Source organism: Lactuca virosa, chromosome 9 (assembly GCF_052849685.1).
Source record: "Lactuca virosa cultivar CGN04683 chromosome 9, Lactuca_virosa_CGN04683_v6, whole genome shotgun sequence".
Lineage (NCBI taxonomy): Eukaryota > Viridiplantae > Streptophyta > Magnoliopsida > Asterales > Asteraceae > Lactuca > Lactuca virosa.
In genome coordinates, this window is record NC_136434.1 from 40,945,442 (window position 1) to 40,971,927 (window position 26,486).

General features: G+C 42.3%; 1 protein-coding gene across 1 annotated transcript; it reads left to right on the forward strand.

Annotated features, from left to right (window-relative positions):
- The first annotated feature begins 17,059 nt into the window (after positions 1-17,059).
- Positions 17,060-20,436, forward strand: LOC145136528 (scarecrow-like protein 34). Its single transcript, XM_079070647.1, has 3 exons — positions 17,060-17,390; positions 17,838-20,122; positions 20,204-20,436. Exon 2 carries the CDS (start codon positions 17,940-17,942, stop codon positions 20,118-20,120), a length of 2,181 nt encoding a protein of 726 aa, XP_078926773.1. The 5' UTR covers positions 17,060-17,390; positions 17,838-17,939; the 3' UTR covers positions 20,121-20,122; positions 20,204-20,436.
- The last annotated feature ends 6,050 nt before the right edge of the window (positions 20,437-26,486 follow it).

Sequence of the window (26,486 nt, forward strand, 5' to 3'; positions counted from 1 at the left end):
CAACCACCGTCGGAAAGTTGAAATTCGACCATCCATCACCCCAACAAAACAATACAACAGCTATTATCGGTCCGCGTTTGCTTGATTAATCGTCACCGGCCAAAGCCATAACACTGCCGGTCTCCTTCGTTGCTCCAATCCCCATCTGCGGGTGATGAATTCCAAAGGGAAACCACCAAGGTTTTCTCAAATCGCAATCAAAGCCCCAGCCAGCCTCTGTTTCTCGATTATCGTCGCCCACTGAAACCACAATCAACACCAATCGCTAATCCCCGATGCAGACAACCGCCACCGGTCGCTCCCGTCTTCGACTCCCATGAAGCATCTCCAACAGCAACACTCACATCCACTACCTGCAGCGATCTTGACGCCTCCAAGAGGACCTCTGACCTCCATCCGCTGCTCCTTCGCCATCCGCAATTGCCACCACCCAAAACTACAACACCTCCCGCCGACCATTTGCAACCCCAATCTACCGTCAACAACGACAACCCAACGGACCAACACCACTCCTAGAAGCCGACGAAGCCACACTGCCCAAAGGATCTAGCCGATCTAGCCTCCAGGCGACGATTCTCCAGTGAGAACCACCGAAATCATCACCCTTGTCACCATCGAACACCTTTAGTGACTTCCGGCAGCCCTACATCGTTGACGATCTCGCTATCCCGACCTCACATCACAGTTGACAATCTCTGGTGTATTTCCTCTTTTGACGTCTTCGAATCGTGCCTGGAAACCTGGACTCAAAACTGATGAATGGTCCTATAACTTGGTGTACCATTCGTAAAAGAAAAAAGGAAGGGAAAAGGACTTGGGCCAACAACACCTCAAGTGGGCTCAACAGATTCTTCTTGGGTTGCATGCTTATAAGTGGGATGCATAATTTTATTTGGGCAAAAATCAAACTTGGTTTTCTCATTTTACCGGGCTAATATAATCTGTATTAAAGCGGGCCAAATTCACAAGTCAAATTGTACCTAATCTGCCACTCAACTCTCATACACTATGATCCGGCCCAGCAAAATCCAATTTTAAAAGGAGCAATGTGTCCCGGACCACTCAACATCTTCAAAAAAAAAAAAAAGGAATTTGCAGCAAAAAGCGGGGGTCAGCAAAAAGAAAAACATGAAGGTGGACCCATGGGATAGTTTTACTACGTACAAAGATTGGCTTATTATTTGTAGATGAATTACAACATTTCAAATGGTTTTCTCTTTGGGCTATTATTATTTTGGGCTCCTTCCAAGCCAGTTTTCTATTTTATTGGGCCACCTAAAGAACTTATATGGGCTAACATTACAAGATCACCTATTTAACGATCGGGCATTGCATGCTTAGCTCAACAAAAAACGTTTTTAGGAAATGCGTTGCGGCCCGAACTACTTGACGTTTCCAAAAAAAAGTGTTGTGAGTCTACTAGACTATAGTTTTGTTCTGGCTCCTCTCAATTTGGGTTATCTTACATTTTTAGGCTATTTCGACAATAAAAATGGGTCGTATTTGCAAGATAAAAATCAACAGCTAATGATCACGTGTTGCAAGTCGGTCCAACAAAGTCAAAATCCAACAGATACAGTGCGGTCCAACTTGACATTCTAAAAAAAAAGGAGGGAGAAGAATAGTACGTTACTGCCACTCATAAAACATTTCGAAATAACCCTCAGCAACCGCGCTGATTGGCTACCAGTAGCCGTGTCGACCAATCTCAGACAGTCTCGCGGCTCAACTCACAACAGCCGCAATGCCCAGTCATCAATAGCTACGTTGCATTCTTACATCAGCAAAAACAAAGCGTGATTTGGGTCTCCATTGTTTAATAATTGGTCTTCTATATTTTATTTTGGACTTCTATCAAGTGGGATCCAACAGATGTATCTTTGGGCTTCCATAAAATTGGCACATTAGGGTACCTCAACAACAAAATAACCCACTCTTACAAGACAGAATCAACAATTTAATGTCCACATGCCGCAAGCACCACTCAACAGAGCACGCCTTCAGAATACGCGTCGCGGCCTGGATCACTTGGCATATTCAAAAAGGGGAGGGAGAGGAATAGTAAGCTACTACTACTCCATGAAGCATTTTAGATTATGACTGCGGTAGAAAGGCTCAAGAACGAGGCTCGAACGTGCAAGCACAAGCCAATATCATTCTCCACTCTCCCTAAAATGGGTGGAGTGGAAGGAGTGACACAACATTATGCAGAGGTGTTATTTATATTTCAATTAAAGAGCTGAACTACATAATGAGTTGACGTTGTATACGACTGTGCATCCCTGGGAAGAGATCGGTGTTATGAATGTAGAACAAGCTCTATGGCCCAACACCAAACGTTAACCATGTTTCCTGGCTATCAGTAGCCGTGGTGGCCGGCCCCAGGCAGTCTCGTGGCACAGACCCCAGTAGCATACTGCCTAACTCTCATCAGCTATGATGCCTAACTTTCCCCAGCAGTCGTGCTGACAGGTCTTTGGCAGCCTCTTTGATAACTCTCAGCAATCGCACTGCCCAACTATCAACATTCGTGTTGACCAGCTCCAAGAAGTCTCGCTGCTCAGCCCCGACCATTCATGTTGATCGGCCCCCGTTAGTCTCACTATTCAGCTCTTAGCAGTCACGTTGACATCAACAGTCGCGCAGCCCAACCCTCAGCAGCTATGGGGCCCAACTTAGCAACCGCAGAGCCCAGTCACCAGCAGTCATGTCTTTTGGACAGCAGTCATGCTACCCAACTCTCGACAATCGCGCTACCCAACTCTTGTCAGCGCTTGAATTTCCTAGCTCTTTCTAGTAGCTGTATTGCTCATTTCTCAGCAGCTATGCATCCAACATTGTCTCTCCCCACATCCTCTAAGAAAAAAAGGGGGAAGAAGGATTAGCACGACACTATGTCGAAGTGATTTTTATTCCGAAGGGGCTGCGTTAAAGTACATGAAGAGTTGATTCTACGCATGATAGTGTATTGCCGAAGTGACATAAATACTCCAGATTGAAAGAGCAGCCCCGTAGTTTAACCCTCGGGGGTCTCGATGCCCAGATCTTAGTAATCGTGCTGCTCATCTATCTCTAGCAGCTCATTGCCCAACCCTCATCGGCTACGTTGCTCAACTCCTGACAGCAGCCCCACAGTCCTGCTCTCGATAGCCTCGCTGCATAGCTCTTGACAAAGTCATTAGAAGACGATCCATGAGTCATCGCTACAGTTAATGATACCGCAGAGCACCAAGTGCCATTACACTTCAGCGGCTTCTAATAACCTAGGTCGCACACATAGATTGTTGGCCACATCGTCTAATCATGCAAGGTTCAATACCCTTACCTTGAGTCGCCTGGATTCTTAGCGCGACTCCATTATAGCGGCCAGCTCCGCATGCGAGGTTCAGTACCATCGCCTTGAGTCGCCTGGCTTCTCAGCCCGACTCCATTGTAGCGGCAAACTCCGCATGCGAGGTTCAGTACCCTCGCCTTGAGTCGTCTGGCTTCTCAGCCCGACTCCATTATAGCGGCACGCTCCGCATGCGAGGTTTAGTACCCTTGCCTTGAGTCGTCTGGCTTCTCATCCCGACTCCATTATAGCGGCACGCTCCGCATGCGAGGTTTAGAACCCTTGCATTGAGTCGTCTGGCTCCTTAGCCCGACTCCATTATAGCGGCACGCTCCGCATGCGAGGTTCAGTACCCTTGCCTTGAGTCGTCTGGCTTCTCAACCCGACTCCATTATAGCGGCACGCTCCGCATGCGAGGTTTAGAACCCTTGCATTGAGTCGTCTGGCTCCTTAGCCCGACTCCATTATAGCGGCATACTCCGCATGTGAGGTTTAGTACCCTTGCATTGAGTCGTATGGCTTCTCAGCCCGACTCCATCATAGCGGCAAGCTCTGCCTGCAAGGTTCAACATCCTTGCCTTGAGTCGCTTGGCTTCTCAGCCCGACTCCACTATAGTGGCAAGCTCCGCATGCGAGGTTCAGCACCCTCGCCATGAGTCGTCTGGCTTCTCAGCCCGGCTCCATCATAGCGGCAAGCTCCGCATGCGAGGTTCAGTACCCGTGCCTCGGGTCGCCTGGCTTCTTGTCCCGACTCCGTTATAATTGTGGGCTCTGTATGCAAGGTTCAACATCCTTGCCTTGAGTCGCTTGGCTTCTCAAGCCCGACTCCATTATAGCAGTGGACTCCGTATGCAAGGTTCAACATCCTTGCCTTGAGTCGCTTGGCTTCTCAGCTCGACCCCACCATCAACATGCTCCACCAACGAGGCTTAAAGGCATACAACCTTTGCCTATATGGTTCCATGCGATGCTCTCCCGCATGATGTATCTACGATCGCTGGCAGCCAATCCCGATCCACCCCACGCGATGCTCTCATGCGTGATAAATCTACGATCGCCGGCAGCTAAGTTCAATCTGTTATACGTGATGCTCTCTCGCTTGACATCCCCACGATCACTAACTGCTAAGCCCAAGCTATTCTTTTGAGTCGCGTAACATATACCACGCATCGCCGCGTACCATGAGTCACACATCACAAGCCTGTCCCACGCTTTACATAACACTCTCGGTGTTTCCTCTCTCACAGTCATCATGGTTCTCTTGTGCTTGGACGATCGATGAAGCGTTCTCCACACTGCATCCTGCTATACTGAGGTTACCTTTCAGCAAGAAGATTATCACGACAACATCCCTACTACCTACAACCCCTCAGCATCTATGTTTCCTGGCCCTCAACGGTGCCTTGCTACGCATGCCCTACCTGTAGCCTCGCCACACACCCCTCAACATCTTTGTTGTCTGGCTCCCGACAACAGTCTCGCTATGCAACCTTAACCTATAGCCTCACTGCTTATCCCGTAACGATTCTATTGTCTGGCTATTGGCAATAGTCTCACTGTGTGATCCTTGCTACCAACCTAATCGGCCAATGCCTGGAACCTCTACCACCTGTTACACGGTCAACGAACTTACGACTTATCGATTTGACAACATCCATCTCGTACACAAAGTTTTGCCACTTCATCGCGAATTGACATAGCAAACTTGCCTTATTTGTCATAGTCTGATCCGGCTACCTACGCTACCCACATCAGACTGGGGGGAATCCAGTTAGGTATAGCGAAATTTGGAGACACCTTCAGGACGGTTATTAATACAGACTGTGTAGGTGGTCATCGGCGACATTCCATACACACTAATAATGACAACTGCATCGGATAACGGTCTCAGAGACTGTATGGCGAGGTTACGCTTCCTAGCTACCCCGTTCCAACATTTTATCGACATCAGTGTCGCGTAACACTCTTTAGCAACCTCGGTCTGCATGATCGCAACAACAGTTACGTTGCATCGCACCGATCAGCTCGCACTCCTCTCAATAAAGGAGTATCAAGTTAGCTCAAGCTGCATAAGAAATGTTTGGCTCATCGCACAACCCCACGGCTCTCGTGGGCGAGGTTCGGTCGTTCTCTCCATTATTAAATGTATTGGTGCTTTATCTAGTCTGATCCGATTGTCAGCAACCCAATCACATCAGACTAGGGGGACTTGACGACGCACAGTTTATATGACTAGTTCCAGTCCGATGTCATTGGCCGCGTACCAATAACACCAGACTGGGGGGACTTGATGATATATGGTCCATTAGCATGGCCCAGACTGCTCTAGCGCGCCAGCCTGGCCTGGCGCGCTCCTGCCAGCCCTGCCTGGCGTTCCCTTGCCAGCCTCGCTGGGGACTCTCCTGCTGGTTTATATGACTTAGTCCAGTCCGATGTCATTGGCCGCGTACCAATAACACCAGACTGGGGGGACTTGATGATATATGGTCCATTAGCATGGCCCAGACTGCTCTAGTGCGCCAACCAGGCCTGGCGCGCTCCTGCCAGCCCTGCCTGGCGTTCCCTTGCCTAGCGTCCCCTTGTCAGCCTTGTCTGGTGCTCCCTTTCCAGCCATGCTGGGGACTCTCTTGCCGGCCCGACGCTCCCTTGCTTGGCGCTCGCCCAACTCCTTGCCTGGGGCGCGCCCGCCAGCCTTTCCTGGGGCGCCCGCCAGCCTCGCCCGGCGCCTCCGGGCGGCCTCGCCCAGCTCCTTGCTAGCTGGGCCTGAATTGGGCTGGCCCAAGGCCTGAACTAATTCCCCTTGACCTAATTTCCCCCTATATAATGAATAGTATCTCCTCCATGGAGAAGGATCTTCCCCTTGGCTTAGCCGTCGCCCTATACTCCGGCCGGGTGGCTCCGCCGCCACTCACTGCCGTCAACCACCATACATCACCAGCACCAAGATGGTTCTCTCTAGCTAAGGAGAACCATCTCAGATCTACCGTATGATCTAACTTGACCATCGGAGTCCGCTCCCGGGGCACAGTCCTTGGGGCGGCTCTAACGCGGTTCTCTGTTGTGACCTCGCAGATCTGTCTCCGGCGTAGCAGCACTTCCTCAGAGCAGGTGGTCGGAGCTGATGTCGCATCAATACCCGGATCTCAAATCGATCTTGAAAAACCAAGACGCACCCTGCAACTGATCGAAGAGATCATCTATCCTCGGGAGTGGATAACGGTTCTTTACCGTTAACTTGTTCAACTCCTGATAGTCGATGCACATCTGGTGCGAACCGTTCTTCTTCCGGACAAAAAGAATCGGTGCCCCCCACGGAGAACTGCTAGGTCGGATGAACTGCTTGCCCAACAGTTCCTGCAGCTGTGATGACAACTCCTGCATCTCGGGTGGCGCCAATCGGTACGGCGCCTTGGCGATAGGGGCCGCACCGGGCACCAGGTCGATCCGAAACTCAACCTGCCTCTCCGGAGGTATCCTTGGCAACTCCTCCGGTAACACATCTGCAAACTCCCTGACCACAGGAATATCGTAAATCGAAGTCTAATCCCTGGCTCGCGTATCTAATACATATGCTAGGTAACCCGCACACCCGTGCTGAATATATTGCCGAGCCCTAGCTGCTGAACAAAACCCTGATCCCACTCTGGTGCCCTCACCATATACAATCAACTCTCCCCCACTTAGGGTTTGAACCACTACCCGCTGACCCTCGCAATCAATTATGGCACTGAAACAACTGAGCCAGTCCATCCCCACAATCACGTGTACATCCCCCATGGGGATCGGAATCAAGTCTATCAGAAAAGGTATCCCGAAGATCTCCATCTCACACCCTCGGTAGATTGAAGAAGCAGAAACCTCGTGCTCGTTGGTGATAGAGACTCGCAACGGACACTCTAGCTCGCCTGTTGGCACACCAAAATCCCTACTAAAAGTCTGAGATACGAAAGACCGACTCGACCCCGAGTCAAATAAAACTAAGGCAGTCAAGGAGTTCACTAAGAATGTACCTAACCACATGTACAACGGATAAGCATAAGACAGATATAATAAATGATATAAAGGATAGAAACATACCCGCAACCACATCTGGTGCTGCCCTGGCCTCCTCTGCTGTAAGCTGGAAGGCACGCCCCTGAGCCTTCGGAGGCTCTGCCCTAACTGGCCTCCCATCGTTAATCCTCAATGTAGCCGGCGCTGGAACCTGCGCCGGCCTAGCTGCGAGCTGTGGACAGTTGGTGTTCACGTGACCAACCTGATGACAATGATAGCATATCCTCATATCTGATGCAGGGGCGGACTGGCGACAGTCCCTCGCATAGTGCCCCTCCCTACCACACTTGTGGCACCCACTACTCGCCTTGACAGGATCCCGAATGACCCTTGCCGCACTTTCCACAAGTGCGGCCCTGCTGGCCCCCAACCCTAGAATCAGCGGTCTTAGACCGCTTTGGCGCCGACTGTAACTGTGCCGGTGCCTGTCGTTGCTCCCTCATCTGCAGATCAATCTCCAACTCACGCCACCTAGCGGCCTCCTGTAACTCCAACAGAGTATCACATCGCTGTGTCGCCACAAACTGTCGAATATCCGTCTTGAGCATGCTCAGATAGCGAGTCATCTGAGCTTGATCATAAGCAAACTCCAGGCAGAACATCGCCCTCTCAGTGAACATCCGGGTGATCTCCGTCACCGACTCTCCCTCCTGTCTCAAACTCAAAAACTCCTGTGCTAACCGTTCCCGCTGAACTCGAGGAATGTAGTGAGCGCGGAACATATCCCTGAACTGCTCCCAAGTAACAGCAACTCTCTGCTCGTCTGAATACGACCCAGTCATCAACCTCCACCAGTCCTTTGCCCCGGACCTTAACAAGTTCATTTAATAGCTGACCTTCTGGTCAGTAGGACATAAGCATGTGAAGAAACATCCCGCCACGTCAGACAGCCACCTCATGGTTTTGATGGGGTCCTGAGTCCCATCAAAAGTAGGGGGCTTCGTATTATCAAAGTCCCGATACTGAACAGCCCGACCGGCTCCCAACCCTGCCGCCGATACAGCTGCTGTAGCTGCGGCGGCAGCCGCCTCAGTGAGGGCTGCATAGCGATCATCGAAATACTCCACCATAGCGGTCTTAATAGACCCGAACATCTCCGGCAACTCGGCCCGGAACAAAGCAGCAACCTCATTATGCAGGATCTCCCGGATCCTGTCATCCATCTCATCTGGCCTCATTTGGCCGATAGTCTCGGGCGCTGTCGGCGCCCCCCGTCTACCCTTTCTCTCTCTCTCCTGATCCTGATCCCGAACCGGATCCAGTCACAAAGCGCCTGGTCATCACCATTCTGAAACATAACACAAGGTATCAGATAATCCATACGAAGAACTGGGAACCAACTCCCATCAAAACCTAAGGGTCGGGCCTTCGGTCTGACTGACATGCCCTCCTGGGCCTGTAGTCTATCCGGACCGCCCTGGGTATGTTGGCCTTCAGCACAAAGCAGGTCCGCCTCAACCCAACCCCAATCAAACAACATGTGCACATAATATCATACGCTAGCATATATAACAGTCAAACCGATCTAACATATCATCGATCATAGCAACATCCTATAACCAGGATACACACCTAACCTGTCGCTAACATAGCGTCATCCTATATACCAGGATACCGACCTAACCAGGTCACTAAGCATAACACCACCCTAACTACCAGGATGTACATCAATAAGCATATTATGAAATGAACTCAAATACAAATCCAATAAGGGCCGACATTGGTGCCTTAGACCCTGTTGATATAGTGAGGAGAACTCACATCGCAACTGTCGTCTGAAACTAGGAAGCTCAACTCTCGGATCACCACCACAAACTCCACCACCTATATCTGACACATCACAAAGTTCATAGGTTCTCAACATACTTCCAGAAGTCCAATAGTCAACCCTTACCTAAAGTCAAAGTCCACAGTCAAAGTCAACAATCCATGTTGACTCGACTCGTCGAGTCCTTCCTGAACCCGAGAAGTCGTGAAATCCTTGATTGACTCGTCGAGTTCCCTTATAACTCGTCGAGTTCATGCGTGTCCAAAGGTTGAGAGAAACCCTAGCCGACTCGCTGAGTCATTCGACTGACTCGCCAAGCCCAAGGAAATCTTCATAGGACTCGTCGAGTTGCTCATCCAACTCGTCGAGTACAGGACCATCTTCATGTGGCCCGTCGAGTTGACTATGCAACTCGGCGAGTTTCTTCAGACCTTCATCCATACATGTACTTTTTAAGCCATGCAGCGGCTCCATATTGCAGATCCAAGCTTATAAGGCATGTTTATCACGTAAAGTTGCAAACTTTACGTGCATGCAAGGCCCTAGAGACTCTAAATGACCAATATAAGCTTCTAATGGAGCTTTACACCTTAGGAGAGTCTCATTCTTGCAAGAGCTGGAAACTTTATGAACTTAGAGACCCAAAAGAGTCTAGATATTAGGTTGCAACCTCAGATCTGAGCTCAAACACAAGAAAGGCTTCCTAATAAGCTAGTAAAGCCCTAAAATACACCCAAAATAGATCTAGAATGAAAAAGGGGTTAAGATAACAACTTAATACCTTCTCAAAAGATGCCAACTGAAGTAGATCTTGATTCCCACGAGTTCCTTGCTTCAATCCACTTGTTCTCCCCAAGCTCTTCTCCTCAAGAATCCTCTTCCAAAGCTTAAAACACACAATGGAGCACACACACACGTATCAGGGTTTTGCTGAGCTCTCAAGGGACTGTAAAGAGGCTGAAGAAGGCTTATGATTCTTTGAATAGAGTGCAAAATCCCAGAAATTAGGGTTTCACCCTCCAGCTCCAACTCGTCGAATCACTCTTCCGACTTGGCGAGTTGGTCACTTACTCACGTATCCCAAACCCGCTACTACTCGACGAGTCAGGGCATCCAACTTGTCGATTAGGCCTTGAAACTTGAAAATTAAAGCCATAATATTAATACCTGAGAATCGGGGCGTTACAATTTTTCAAAAAAGCTTTTGCATTACATTCAAAAATGAGATTTTAAAAAACATCTACCACTTGACTTTTTGAAATTCTTTTTAGATGCTTGTTTTTAAATTACCACAATGGCCTTCATTTAACCTACTCACCTAACATATCTAATCTTCTTTGGTTATTTTACATGTATAAATTAAACCAAACACTTTTGAAAAAAACAACTTATTGTATTATTTATTTTTGTCACCATAAAAGATAATTCAAACATTTTTTTTATGAAGAGAGCGACACATCCATTAAAATTTTTATTAAGAAAAAGAAAAAATACAATAGCACGTTGAGGACTCCCCACCTATGGAAAAGAAAAGGGCCCATGGACTAAAACAACCTAATAACTAAATACCAACAAAAAAGGGGAGAGTGCATGATCTATACCCCAATACAATGTGTAACACCCACATTTCCAGAACGAATCAGTTTAGGGCTTCAAGGAGTCAAAGGCATGGTTTTCGGATAAACCAGGTGTCATGACGTGACCATAGAGACGTAAAAACGTGGCAAGTGATTAAATGAAAATGATGATTTAACTGAGCTCACGACGTGAGACACTGGTGCTCACGACGTGAGATGCGCTGCAGCCCAAGCCCATGATCTCTTAGGGATTCATTCGTATTTAAACCCCATAAACTTCATTTTAGGGTTCATTTACAGCCTCTTTCATCCTCAAACACAAAAAAACCCTAACCCTAGCCTCTCCTTGTGATTTTTGAGCTTTGGTGGTGTTTTGGTGGCTTGAAGAAGAAATGATCACCTTTGGAGCATAGATCCAACTTGGAAGCTTCATTTGCATCTGCTAGCAACATCTCTAGACCTTTGTGAGTAACCAAGATTCAAGCTTTGTGATTTCTTGTTGCCAGATCTTAGGTTTTATGCATTATTATCCATGGTTAGATGAGTTAGAGTGTTGGGACTCCATAAAGTTAGCAACTTTATGGGTCCTTAGAGTCCCTTGGTGATTATATGTAGTGGATCTGAAGTTTGGATGAAGTTTGAGTTCATGCTTGAGTTTTGACCTCCTTTTTCCTTCATTAATGTCTTAATTTGAGCTCAAGTATTGCATTGGACATGCAAGACCTTAAACCATCGATTTTTATGATCTTTGGGATTCTAGGAAGCCTTCTAGAGAAGATGGATCAGTGGCTTAATGGATTAAGGAGTTTCTTCATCAAAATGTCATTCAGACAGATCTCATGATATGAAACTATGCCTGTCACGTCGTGAGGATCAAAGAGTCTCGATTATTTTATCTTTGGTGGCTCACGACGTGAGACTATGCTCGTCACGTCGTGAGGGGCAGTTGACCTGTTGACTGATGACTTTTGTTGATTGTTGACTTTTGACCAGTTTGACTTTAAGTCAAACTTGAAGGATTCAGACTGTTGAATCAGATTCTACCATGTTTTGGAGTTAGAAGGTTCGTGGGAGCAAGAAGTGCACAAAATGGGGGGTGGGGGGGGGCGCTTCGCAGTGTTTCTAGGTTCTTCGATTTAGGTAAGTTTTCCTCACTCTACCCGTGGATAGAAGGCACCAATGTCGGTCAACTAGATTTGGTTATGTATCCTTGTGTTCAGAATGTTGTTGTGTTGTAGTGAGCTGTTAGATATATTTACATCCTTATGTGTTAGGATGCAGCAGTAGTAGTATGTTGGTTAGAGTACGAGTAGGCTAGTTACTTATGGCTATGCTTCTTCATGGAGATTTTTTGGTAGCAAAGTGGTATGTTGTGAGAGATCTAGTAGGCAGTAATGAGTTGTATGATTGGTAGTTGCATGTATTTATGTGTCTACTTGATTTGTTGATTGTTTATATGTCGACATATTGTAGCAGTTGGGTTGAGGCAGCATGCCAACGAACCCAAAGAGCGGCTGGGGTCGAGGAAGCAGACCAACACACCCAATATGCATGTTGTATATATGTATTTTCTGTGACATCCCCATTTTCACGGCCAGAAAAGACCGATTTTGTTTACGCTTTATAAAAATCAGAGTACTTCTTTTAATAAAAATCTTGCGGAATTTGTTCCCAGAAAAACATGATAAATACGTTATCAAAGAATTTCCGAAGAAATGTATTTTTATTCATTTTAAAACATTTGGGATGTCATCGTTAATACAGAAACATAAGCATAAACAGAACTTACATTCATTTACACTAGTGATCTACATCTCTTTTAAATCTCTCAGTGTAATGTAACTTCATATCGACACCTGTGATACAAATAAACTGAGTGGGTCAGGTTGGGAAACCTGGTGAGTACATAGGGTTTTCAACCCACAATAATATAATTATTATGTTTAAACATCAAACAATCAACCCAATTACCCATCCCCATTATCTTCTTTACTCTTAAGGATCTACCCTAAGAATCAATTATTCCTCGTTCATTCATTCCTAAGGATCATCCTAAGGAATCGGCACGAAGTCCATCGTTGTCAATGACACAGCTGTCAAGCACAGCTGTTAGTTCTATCACTTAGGCGCAGCTGCCAGAATTGTGACATTCTATGTGAGGCGCAGCTACCAGTATTGTCCTTCGAGCACAGCTGCTAGGGTTATCTCGTTTATTGACAGTATCATTTTCGAGAGTCCACTCGCAATACATGTCAATGGGTTTTTAGAGTACACCGGTGAACACATCGTTCACAACACCTACATGTTGCGAGCCTGCCAGTGTTCCACTGGACTGTCTAGAATAGTCCGTGATTGTCATCCATACTCTGCTAGATGACGGGGCCATCATTTGGGAAAGGCTTCTCACATCGTCCACCTCTCACACTCACCTCGTGGTCTATAACACCGCTCAACTCATCATCCAACTCATATTCCATCTACCCATGTTTTACCCAACATATTCTCGTATATATATATATATATATATATATATATATATATATATATATATATATATATATATATATATATACAGTTTAAATCATTTAAAACATGTATAAAATCGTTCATCCAGCATAGATAGCAAGTGTACAGATAATATGCACACATAGCACGTAATTTATTTAAAATACTTCATATCTATGTGTAAGATGAAAGTAACTATGCACTCACTTGAAAAGGTGGTGAATCCGAACTCAGACAGCGCTTCGCTTCTTAAAAATAATTTCCTTCGACGAAACCTAGTATTATTACCACTAGAGTTTAGTCTATTATTCGCCGTGACTAATTAATAGTCTAGCTATTATTACCATTATATAAGCGTTAAACAATACTTATATAACCCATAATAATAGCCCAAGTACTTATTATAAGTTCCTAATAACGCTACTATAATTAAATAAACGATATATTAAAAATAGCGTAGGCGTAGCTCACTTACAGCGGGTTTTATAGAAAACCGGGCTTTGCTTGGAGCAGCGTTCCCAAGCCGAAAAGCTCTTCTTCTCGGAGCCGTCGAGCACTCCGGGGCTTCCGCCTCGTGCTAGGGAGGTTCCCTAGGCTTTTCGGGGGGTTTCGGGGCTAGAGAGAGGTTCTAGAGAGAGAGTAAAGAGAAGAAAGAATGGGAAAGGTGTGAAGAAAATGAGGATGGGAGAGGTTCTATTTATAGGGTGAAAAATGACTGAACTTGGTGCCACATGTCACCATCTAGTGGCAAGACTTGGGGAGAAAGCAATGGTCAAGATTGTGCCACATCACCCATTTTCGCACAACACACTTCCGACTTCTAAAATCCGTAACTTTCACATACGACCCCCGTTTTTGACGTTCTTTATATCCACGCGTAGGTAAAAATAAGATCTACAACTTTCATTTTGACTCCGTCGGCTAATTCTCGACCGATCTTAAATTTAACAGTACGAGGAGATTATACTATTAAATGTCCGCGTAAAATTCATAACTTCTACATACGGACTCCGTTTTCGTTTGTCTTTTTACCGTTAAGTTCCTATTAATGAGATCTTCAATTCTCCTTTAGGTCGCGTAGGCCAAAAACCGCTCGATCTAAAATTCGAGTTTCGGGTCGTGCACTGCTATGCCAAATCTTAGAAAATTCATAACTTCCTCATACGAAGTCAGATTTGGGCGTACTTTTTTTGTATTTTCTCGGTTTAACGTTTTCTACGAATTTTGTTTAGATCGCTAAGGCTAAAAGTCGCTCTATCATAAATTCACTATTTACGTCTCCCGGTGCCGTGCCGGTTTTGCCGTAAAACTTCGACGGGTCATAACTTCTTCGTTATAACTCGGATTTCGGCGTTCTTTATATGTACGGAAACCTTGAGACGTATTCTACAACTTGGTTAAGATTATTTATTCTAAATAATCTTTTGTCGAAAAGTCGTTTTCGACCCCTATTATCTCTAAATTGACTAGCCCGGATCTACGGGCGTTACATTTTCTGTGAAGGGTATTATGGGGAAACTCACTAAGCTTCATGCTTACCCAGTTGTTAATGTTTTCAGTTATCATCAGTGAACGTGGAAAAAGCGAAGGAGTGATTGCACACATTCATCAACAACAACGAAGATTTCGCATTTACTATAATACTCTGATTTTTAACAATATGCTTTGGGTCAAATGGTTTTTCTTAACTTGTATTCTAAAAATGAGCAGTTTTACCTTGATTAAAAATGAAAATTTTCTGTTATGAAAATGGGACGTTACAAGTTGGTATTAGAGCTTTGGTTTGAGGGATTTGGATGAACACTCATGGAATTCCAAACTCAAACTATGAAGCTGAGAGTTTTGCTAAACTTTTTTTTGAAGAATATTCATTCAAGAAAAGAAAGGAGAAGATGCGATTTTAATCCAACTATAACATGCATGGACCATTCTTAAACATCAATCAATCATTTTTATGAACTAACAACATCAGAAGAGGCAAGATCTATCACTCCAAGCTCCTGGAGTGGCTCAAACTCACAAGGAGAACATAATACACCATAAAAACCCTTAATCTTGCCCTAAACACAAACTAGCATAAGAAGAAGTCAAGATAAGAACTTTTTACCTCCTGAAGCTTCCCAAGAGATTGAAGATTCTGGATCTATAACCCTAAGGCTACACCAAGCTTGATCACCAAGATCCATTTCCTTGAAATAACACTAAGGACCTTCAAAATCACCTCCAAGCACAAGAATGCACCACCAAGGGGATTAGGGTTCGAAATGATGTTCAAAGATAATGGAGACTGAGAAATGAAAGAGCCTTGAGCTCATAAAGATGTTTAAATAGTGCCCACACCCTAAAAATTAGGGTTTGGCACTCTGCTCATTACGCCGGGCGTACTCACCCAGGAACGTGCCCTCCTTACCATGCACGCATGGGACTTAACTTGCCAACCTTTTCCATTAAGGGCCATTATTGCCAATAATCCAAATTGCCATAACTTCCTCATCTTAGGTTCGTTTCCAACGAACCTTATATCCACAGAAATTTGGCGAGAAGCCCTACGCTTCTAACGACACACCATAGCCTTAAAACTTCCTGAACAAAACCCAAAATCCATAAAAGTCCGAGTCATCAAATTACAATTATACCATTGACCTCTGAAGACACCATTGAACACTTGGATCACTTAAACCATAACACCCACATCCGAAAAGGGCCAAATTCTTTCTTCCCCAAGGTCCTAAGCCTCATGACAACTGATGATTGGGCCACAACCCCGAATAAGGAAGCAAAATCCGGAACCGAGTGTTACACCTGTGTTGTTAGATTGTTTGTTTGTCTGTTTGTTATATATGTCGACATATCTTGTGGTGGGTTGAGGGCGATCCTGCTTTGTGCGGTAGACCAAGATACATGGGCAGACCAGCGTTGCGCTGAAGGCCTGGTGCGGACCAACTTTATGCTGCATGCGAGTGGGGCGAACCAGTCATGGGCTGAAGGCGAATGTTTGTATGCTTGTATGTATATTGTGGTGTGTGGTATTTTGGAGGAAATTCACTAAGCTTTTGCTTACAATTCTAGATTAAATGTTTCAGGTACTTTAGATGACCGTGAGAAGACGAAGACATGCCTGTACACACATCTACAACTTTTGTAATTTGCGATTCTTCGATATGATTATACTCTAATTTTGGAATGTAAACTTTTGAAACAAACGATTTTTATGATGTTGCTTAACAAACGACTTCTTTTATATGAGTTAAAAAATGAAAATTTTTTCGTGAAAATTGGACCGTTACAATGTGTATGTGTGTGTGTGTATATATATATATATATATATATATATATATATATATATATATATATATAACCCCCCCCACCCCACCCCACCCCACCCCACACACACTGAAAAATAACGATTTATTATAACTTTATTATTATTATTTTTTTACATTTAATGTAAGATATATCTTTGTCATGTCATACCCTCTGTCATACATAAAAAATAATTAAGATTATAAAAAATAATATCGTCAAATAGATAATATAATAAAATTATATTAAGATAAAAATTTCTATAAATCATATATACATAGAAAATATAATAATCCTAGAGTCACATAATATTTGATGTTTTGATCCGGATTATTTGGACAACCATAAAGAATATAACATGATTATTTTGGTATTTTGTGAAAAAAATTGTGTTATATTTCAAAAAAAATTCTCAACGATCGATGATTATATCCATAATTAATTAATTGATATATACACGAATTGATTAAATAAATTAACAAAATATATATCATCAAAATACACGATTATAAATTTTCTTATCGAAAAGATGTGTCTGAACTCTGAATTTACGTGTGGCATGAATATTCAACCGGTAACTCCAACCCACAGATGTCAAGGATCCCGCTAAAGCCATTGTTCGCCTGTTAAACGCACTAACTGTGCGTGCTCCCACCACCGGTAAACGCTCCGAACGGCCGCCTGAGTCCACATACCCCCACCTTCACTTCCAGGATCCTTCCTGATTCATGGATCCCTATTCTGCGGTACATTAATATTCACATCCCTCTTCAATCAGCTTCTAATCTTCAACTGACAACCCTTTCTCCTCCACTTCTCTCTGCACCACGCCTCCTAAGGCCACCAGTCGGAGGTACACCACGAACACTTCCTTTGCTTCCTTATTTTATGTTTTCACTTTATGATTATGTTTGACTTTTATCCTTTAATCCTTGAATCCAATTCCTCTATCCGAGTTCATTTTTTGTTTGATTTTGCTGATTTCTTCTTTGCAAAATTAGGGTTTTATGTGTGTATGCCGTTTTTTTGCTCTTTTTGATTGAATTAAATACTTTTAGTGCCTTTTGATATGTAGTATGCGTTTTATTTACACTCTTGATATGTGTAAGGCAGAGATCTGTTTGATTTTTGTGCTTCTTTATTCTTAAGTTATTCATTAATTTTTTTTTTTGAGTCTGTAAACTTTTGTTCGTTGTAACCTTTTCGTTTCTCGATTTGATAATGAGTGGGATACTGTTCTTAACATCGGAGCTTTATGCAACATAACAAGATTTTCATCCTCTCTTCTTGTTGTTTGTAGGTTTTAGTGGAAAACTTGTCCGAAATTAATCATCTTTTTGTAGCTTGTACGAAGAGTTGGGATAATTTTGGTGCCTTTCATATCAGTTCTGATTAGTTGTATATGGTCATGGAGCCACGACAAAATGGATTCTCTAATCACATCAATGGTTTCAGTTTGTATGATGATGATATCTTACCCATCTTTGATCAAAGTTCAGCCCTCACAAATGGATACAAATATAAAGACGAACCTTTAGATCTCAGCTTCTTGGAGATTCCTTACACTCCACCAGATCCTAACACTGGTTCTTCAAGTGTATCCCCAGACATCCCTTCACAAGAGGAATCTCCAGATGAATTCAACGAATGTGTTTTCAACTTCATAGACCAGATTCTTGTTGAAGAAGATGAAGAGGGGATACAAAGCTTGTTTTGTGACCCTTTAGAACTACAAGCCACCGAAAGATCTTTATATGAAGCCTTAGGTGAACAATACCCCTCTCCTTCTCCACAACTTACATTACCCCCAAATCTTGAAACCTCAGAAGAGAATGAGAATACAAACAGCAGCACGAGTTACAGCAACTCAACTCAACCCGATTGGCCCGGTGGTTATACTTTTGACTCAGTATCACCCGTTACACAAACTCAAACCCTTGATTACCACCCGTTCATGTCATTCAATGATGTCAATGTCAATGGCAATATGAATGAAATGCTAAATACACACATGGCACAAAATATATTCACAGATACCGAATCCATCAAGCAGTTCAATAAAGGTATGGAAGAAGCTAGTAAATTCCTACCTTCTACAAAGCCTCTAGTTATCGATTTGGATCAATACGACTTGCCTCAAGATTCACCTCAAGATTCAACAAATCCACCTCCAGAAGTTGTAGTCAAGATTGAGAAAGATAAGACATCATCCAATGGGGTAGTTATTAGAGGAAGGAAGCATCATCAGTTAGATGACAATGGTTATGAAGAAGAAAGAAGCAGCAAACAATCTGCTGTTTATGTTGAAGAAAATGAATTATCCGAAATGTTTGATCGTGTACTTCTCGGAGCTGATACAAACTGCAACTCCACACCATGTTCTGAAAAAGAAAAACCACAACAAAATGGTAATAATAACACCCGAAACACCAAAAAAACCCCCACAAAAACCGTTGACCTTTCTACCCTTCTAGTCAACTGTGCCCAAGCAGTCGCCGCCGGCGACCGCCGCACCGCCACCGAACAACTCCACCACATAAAACAACACGCGTCAACTTCCGGCGATGCTTCCCAGAGACTAGCTCACGTATTCGCCACCGGAATCGAAGCCCGCTTAGCTGGCACCGGGTCCCAGCTCTATACCGTCAAAACCGCCATGCGGATCACAGCTACCGAAAAGCTACAAGCATATCAAGTCTACCTTTCAGCTTGCCCTTTCAAAAAAATCGCGTTTACATTCGCCAACAAATCAATATACGATGCAGCTTCAACCGCTTCAATCATTCATATAGTCGACTTCGGAATCGCGTACGGATTCCAATGGCCCATTTTCATCAAACATCTTTCGGAGCGACCCGGCGGGCCTCCGAAGCTCCGGATCACCGGAATTGAATTCCCGCAACCGGGATTCCGCCCGGCCGAGCGGTTAGAGGAAACCGGACGCCGGTTATCGAACTACTGTGACCGGTTCAACGTCCCGTTTGAGTACAATTCCATCGCGAGCCAAAACTGGGAGACGATTAAAATCGAAGAGTTAAAGCTTCAAAGACATGAATTCGTAGCAGTCAACAGCTTGATCCGATTCCATAACTTGTTAGATGAAACGGTTTTAGTGGATAGTCCACGAGACAAGGTTTTGAAATTGATACACGATATGAAACCTGATATATTCGTTCACGCGGTGATTAACGGGTTTTACAGTGCTCCGTTTTTCGTTACCCGTTTTAAGGAGACGCTTTTTCATTACTCTGCTTTGTTTGATATGTTTGATGCGACTATTGAAAGGGGGAATTACGAGAGGTTGAATTTTGAGAAGGAGTTTTATGGGCGTGAAGCGATGAATGTGATTGCGTGTGAAGGTGGTGAACGGGTGGAAAGGCCGGAATCGTATAAACAGTGGCAGGTGAGGATTTCGCGGGCCGGGTTTAAGATGAAATCGTTGGATCGGGAGATTGTTTCAAAGTTGAGATGTAAGCGGGCCGGGTATCATAAGGATTTTGTGTTTGATGAAGATGGGAAATGGATATTGCAAGGATGGAAAGGGAGGGTGTTGTATGCTAGTTCTTGTTGGGTACCTGCTTAAAGGTATGTTGTTTCTTTCTGACTTAATGGGCTTAATGAGTTAAGCACTTAATCTGAATAATGTTATGTTGTTTATGGTGGCAGATGCAAACATTTGGAGGAGGCTTTTGGATTAAGAGGGTGATGAAATTTGATGAGAAAAGTTAATGAGATGTGTTTTAAGTCATGTACCATATGTTGCTATGTTTTTTGTATGGTTAACATCTGATAGACGTCAGCCTAGACTCATCGATTTACTAATGTAACATATATATAAATATGTTTTTGGTAGAAGGCTAAAGGAATATCAATATATACTGTTGTGGTGTTTTCTCGAATAGGAATTTCAATTTTGCCTTCGCAATAGTATTGCGTAGGCCTGATAAATATAATTAAAAAAATAGGTGGAATTATGTATTAATTTAGGGGTAGATTATATATTTGTATTGTCGGTTTAAAAAAAAATATCAAGTAAGTCTTAGTTTTATAAATATTACATACATTTAAAAACAACAAATTAAATGAGAACCTATATAAAGTATTTCATTAAAATAAGAAGAAATTAATTGATTTCATAAGAAACTTTTAGAAATGGTAAGTAATTGGAAATGATTTAATAATAATATTTTATTTGATAATGTTAGTGGAAATTTGATGTCTTATTGGTAAGTTTATGGAGTTTTTTATATAAATTTTCAAATATACCTTAGTTAATTTTTAATTATATATTTAAATGTTTTTTCATATTGTTTATACTTATCATTTATTTTATCGGGTAGTTTTTATCAACCTTTGTTGGCTGTGGATATTTTGAATAGGGTGGAGATTTGTGGACGAGTTTCAACCTCAAAAAAATAGGGTTCAAAATCATATTTATAAAGGTGTGTCTAATTGAAGTCTTGGAAAGGTCTCTATAGTCTATTGAAGTCATGAATATTGTTGAGATTTGTGGATAAGGGTCAACCGGTCAAAGCTGTTTAAAAGTTACTATATGTGGTCCATGACTCCATGGTGATGGTAGTTTTTGGTAACACGGATTCCAATTTAACGTTTATGCCTTTATGGCAATTGGCAACATTTTGGTCCGCTGGCTGGCCATTATATTTTGAGTATCTTCTAAATTCATTATTGTGTTGATATTATTTTTAATTCGACCATTTTACTCTATATAACATAGTATAACTGTTGTTTTTTTATATGTTTGGTTACAAATTATTTATAATGTAGTAACTAACCCAAAAGTCGCAAACCAAAAAAAAAAAAAATCAAAATATAATGGTTTTAATGAAAATTCACATGGTGGTTCACTAGACGCTCATCTGAATCAAAGTCTTTTTACGTAACGAATTTTTCAGATTATATCATTCATTATGATTTATGGCGTATGTATTCTCGGTTTGGAAAAGTTTGTGATGTTTTTATTTCCAAAAAGAAATCACATATGGGGAAACGTTTCGGGTTTGTTCGATTTTTGGGTAATGTTAATGTTGATCATATGATCAAGAACCTGTGTGACGTGTGGTGACGTGTGGTTTGGATATCATAAGATGTTTGTTGCAGTTCCTCGAATTCCTAAAAAAGATATCCTTCATCATAAGGTACCCCTTAAGGTTGAGAAACATGATAATTTACCTGTTTCATATGCAAATGTGGTAAGAGGTAAACACTGTGAGAATCCAAGTTCAGAACAAGTAGAATTGATCATTGTTCTTGATTCCGGGAATTTTCTTATTGACAACAAAAGGTTAGCGTGTTTGGCTAAGGCTAGAGATTTTAGTACTTTACCTAACTTGGGTATGTTGTGTCATGATGAAGGTTTTGAGAACTTCTGTATTCGTTACGTGGGTGGTCTTTGGGTTATGTTTGAATTTAAGTCCAAACATGCATGTAAAAATTTCTTGGAGTGTGATGTAGTTAATCATTGGATTTCTGAAAAAAGAAAATGGGACAGAAACTTTGTGCCCTCTGATCGTATTGTGAAAAACACAGTGTAACCTTGTCACGTTAAATCACCCTTAGCCTTGAGGGCATGTTTATATAGGTTAATATAAATTGAAATCCATGTTTATATGAGTTATATATACATGTTTACATATTGAAAACCATAAGGAAATAAGTAAATACAAACTAACAAGACTTAAGGAGTCAAAGGGGTCAACAAGAGATAAAGGAATCACATTGTTAAAGTATCTTCAATCTGAGGTCCACTACCTTTGAGTTTTCGGCCATCTAGGACCGAAATCTCTTCATGGAGATCACTTCAAACCGAAAACACACTCTTGGAACATGTATAGGACCGAAATCACAAAGGCTAAAGCCCACTAAGGCCGAAATCCCCACCACTTTGGACCGAAATCCCTTCTTTGAGGTCCATTAGGACCGAAATCACTTTCTAGTAAATGGGAATGTGAGATTTCGGTCATGCTTGGCTGAAAACTCCTCCATTTGGCCGAAATCATCCATAAAGTGGCTAAGTGGTGCCACTTGATTGGTCAAATTTAGCTTCCCAAGGTGATAAGTACTCTTACCTAGGTAAATATCACTTCACTGTCAATTCACCCTACCCTCTTATTTCCCATATAAATTCATGTCCAAAGCTTCCTTCAAACACTTCTCAGTTAAACACCATTCACTTCCAATTCTCTCTCAAGTATCAAACATTCATTTCCTCTCTAAACCCAAGAATCAAACTTCCTTGGAGCTTCATTTTTGAGACTCATTCCTTTGCATTTTGGTAAGTCCTCTTAATATCATAGTGTTATACATTCTTCTTATGATTAGTTCATTTTATTTACACATTTTTATGTGTTAAAACGATTAGGAGTTCAATCATTTCCGAGAATTCTAACGTAAAAATCATCATCATCACCTCGTTATCAAACCGCAAACACACATAAGGTAAGTTCATACCCCTACATTTTCAAGACTTTTTCTATGTTTTTAGGGGGGGGGGGAATACAAGTAACACACAATAATATTTTTGTTATAACGCGAACATTTTAGACACGTTACTATACTATTTTACGAAAAACGTTAAATACACGAAATAGTTTTCCTATAAATCGCGTGTGATTTCACGAACAACATTTTGATAATCATTACATTATTCTTACAAATATATATAATTATATATATTTCAAATACAAAACGTTTATTTCATCGAAGTTTTACAAATATAGTTTACGGAACTTTACCCCCTTTGTAACCCGTTGAGCAAAGGGTAAAAATGATATAAAGTACATATATCGTTGTTTTACGACATTTTCGACGTTATCGTGGAATATGGGATAATGTCATTTACAAACGTTGTCATTTCAAAAACACGTACACTCGTTGAATGAATTTGTGAGACACTATCTTCATCGTACCTAACTGAGGTATACAGAAAGTCCTGTATTTATAACCGGAATCTCCGATACGAGAGCGTGATACTTATGTATAGATCTATACGAGACTGATGATCCCACACCCTGACTATTAGCTACAGTCAGACCGGTAGATTATGGGTGACAAATGTCATAAATAACTTGGCGCCCGAAGAACGATGAGGCAGACACTGCATCTTAAAAGCACGGTTATGAAAACTCACATGGGGAAATGACTATACGTACATGTTACACGAAAACACTTTTCTTCAAATGGTTTTTATGGATGACTAAAACTACATATTACTACTTTTAAGTATGGAAAACACTGGTACATTCGGTCTTGGAACATTTAAGACTACAACTCATTTCTACGGAAAATATTGGATTTTCTGGAATAAACATCATCATTTTACAAGTAAACGGCTTACATCTCATTTATTAGAAAATATCGGATTTTCTGGAAACAACACGATATCTTTTCACGGAAAGGCTTACTATGGTTTATAACAAACTCTTATGAACTCACCAACTTAAATGTTGACACTTTTTCAAACAACTTGTATTCTCAGGGAACCAGTAAAACAGGTAACCACCAGCTTTTGAGGATGGGACACTAAGGCGTCAAACAAATCCTTTTGACATCACATTGTACTTGACTTTTGAAACATGTAATACTTACAATGATGTAACCTTTTCAATTATATATGTGATGGTTATGTTTGCTTTCTTTACTATTATGCAACAGTTATGATACAATACATGAAATTCATCCACCCCCGGACGTTTCCGCCATCTTGGTTTGGGGGTGTGACATCTACAAAGGCTCCGGGACCTGATGGTTTTTAGTTTTAGGTTTTTCAAGCGTTATTGGGATCTTATTGCAGTAGATGTTGAGGCGTTTGTTAATCATTTTTTTCTTCACCCTTCTATTCCAAAGGGGTGTAATGCTTCTTTTTCACTATTATTCCAAAAATTAAAGACCCTAAAACTGCAAAAGATTATAGACCCATTAGTCTTATTGGATTCCAATATAAAATTATTGGTAAACTCTTAGCTAATCGTCTGGGGGAGGTTATTCATAGTGTTTTCAGCCTTGAGCAATCCGCCTTTATTAAAGGCAGATAGATTCTGGACGGTCCCTTTCTCTTGAATGAAGTGGTTGCTTGGAGTAAGGATTCTAGAAATCCTATGATGCTTTTTAAGGTGGATTTCGAGAAAGCCTATGATTCTTTATCATGGGATTATTTATTGGAAATCATGTCGATTATGGGATTTGGTTCCACGTGGTGTGGGTCAATGGTTCCCCGACAAATGAATTCCAAATGCACCGTGGTTTAAGACAAGGTGATCCGTTGTCCCATTTTCTCTTATCTTGGCTATGGAAGGTTTACAAGTTGCTTTGATGAGGGCCATGATGGAGAATATTTTTAAGGGAATTTCTATTTCAGGAATTGAGATCTTTCACCTTCTTTATGCGGATGATGTTATGTTGGTATCTTCTTGGGATCCTGAAAATGCGAAACGATTTATTCGTATTCTCAGGTGTTTCTACTTGGCGTCGGGTCTGAAAATCAATTTGGAAAAAAGCAAATTGATAGGTGTGGGAGTTCCATAATCCCAAGTTCTTGATGTGGCAGACACTATTGGTTGTGCAGCTTCAAAGCTACCCTTTTTACATCTTGGTATTCCTGTGGGACAGACTATGAATCAGACTTTTGCTTGGGCCTCTGTGATTGATCGGTTTCGGTCTAAGCTTTCAAATTGGAAGACTAAGAGTCTTTCTTTTGGAGGTCGGCTTACGCTGGATTTAGAGGGAATGAGGGCGAGATTCTTTTGGGGAGTAGATGGGGACGAACGTCGTGTGCACTGGGTTAGGTGGGATAGAATCATAGCTTCTAAGGATGAAGGAGGATTAGGGATTGGGAGTCTTTTCTCTTTCAATAGGGTTATGATATTTCGTTGGTGGTCGAGGTTTTATCAGAGCCCTGACCTTTTGTGGGTTCGAGTGATAAAAGTTATTTATAGTTCGGATGGTGCTTGTAGGAATTTGATCTCTTCTACTAGTGGGCAAGGCCCTTGGGTTGGGGTTATTCGTATGTTCTCCCAGATGAGACAGAAAGATATTGACCTTTAATCTTTTTTCCCCATTAGAGTTAGAGATGGGACAATTACTTCTTTTTGGCATGATGTTTGGAGGGGTGACATGCCTTTGTCTTCCATCTTCCATAGAGTTTATCTTCTGGACTTGCGTAGACACGTTTCTATTAGCGACAAGTTATCTATGGGATTGGGGTTTAATACCTTCAGACATAATCCTAGAGGAGGAGTGGAGCAGGAACAATGGGACAACTTTATTTTACTCCTATTGGATTTCCATCTCCAGTCGGTTCCAGATAGACTGGGTTGGGTTCTTGATACTTCAGACACTTTTTCAGTTTCTTTAGCTCAGAGATATTTGGATGGTTTTATGCTCTTCACAGGTGGTCCTGATACTTGTTGGAATAATTGGATTCCAGTTAAGATTAATATTCTTATTTGGAGGATTAGACTTTCCAGCATCCCTACTAGAGAGCGATTATCTCATAGGGGTATATTGGTGGATTCCATTCTTTGTCCCATCTGTTCTTCTAGGGTGGAGAGTATTGATCATATTTTTGCAGAGTGTTACGATTTGATTGCTTTATAGTATTGTATTGCTGTTTAGTGGGGTGTTAATCTTCCTTCTCAGATTACAGTGGATTCTCTTATCAACTGGGCGTCGTCTTTTTCTTGGAGAATCAACTAGCGTAAAGCTTTCGATGCAGTGATTCTAACCTCGTTTTGGTGCATTTGTAATTTCAGAAATGCAATGATTTTTGGAGCGGCTAATCCCAGGAAATCCTTGATTTTTGATGATGTTGTTTATAAGTCTTTTATTGGATTTCGAATAGGTGTACAAAAGCTAATTTTAGTTGGTCTTCTTGGTTTCATAATCCTATTTCAGCAACTATTTTGATGTAATTCTTTTTCTAGCTTCTTGC

Bases quoted from the DNA above. Each gene is read 5' to 3' on its own strand.
- LOC145136528 (XM_079070647.1), top strand. From the start codon at position 17,940: ATGGTCATGGAGCCACGACAAAATGGATTCTCTAATCACATCAATGGT.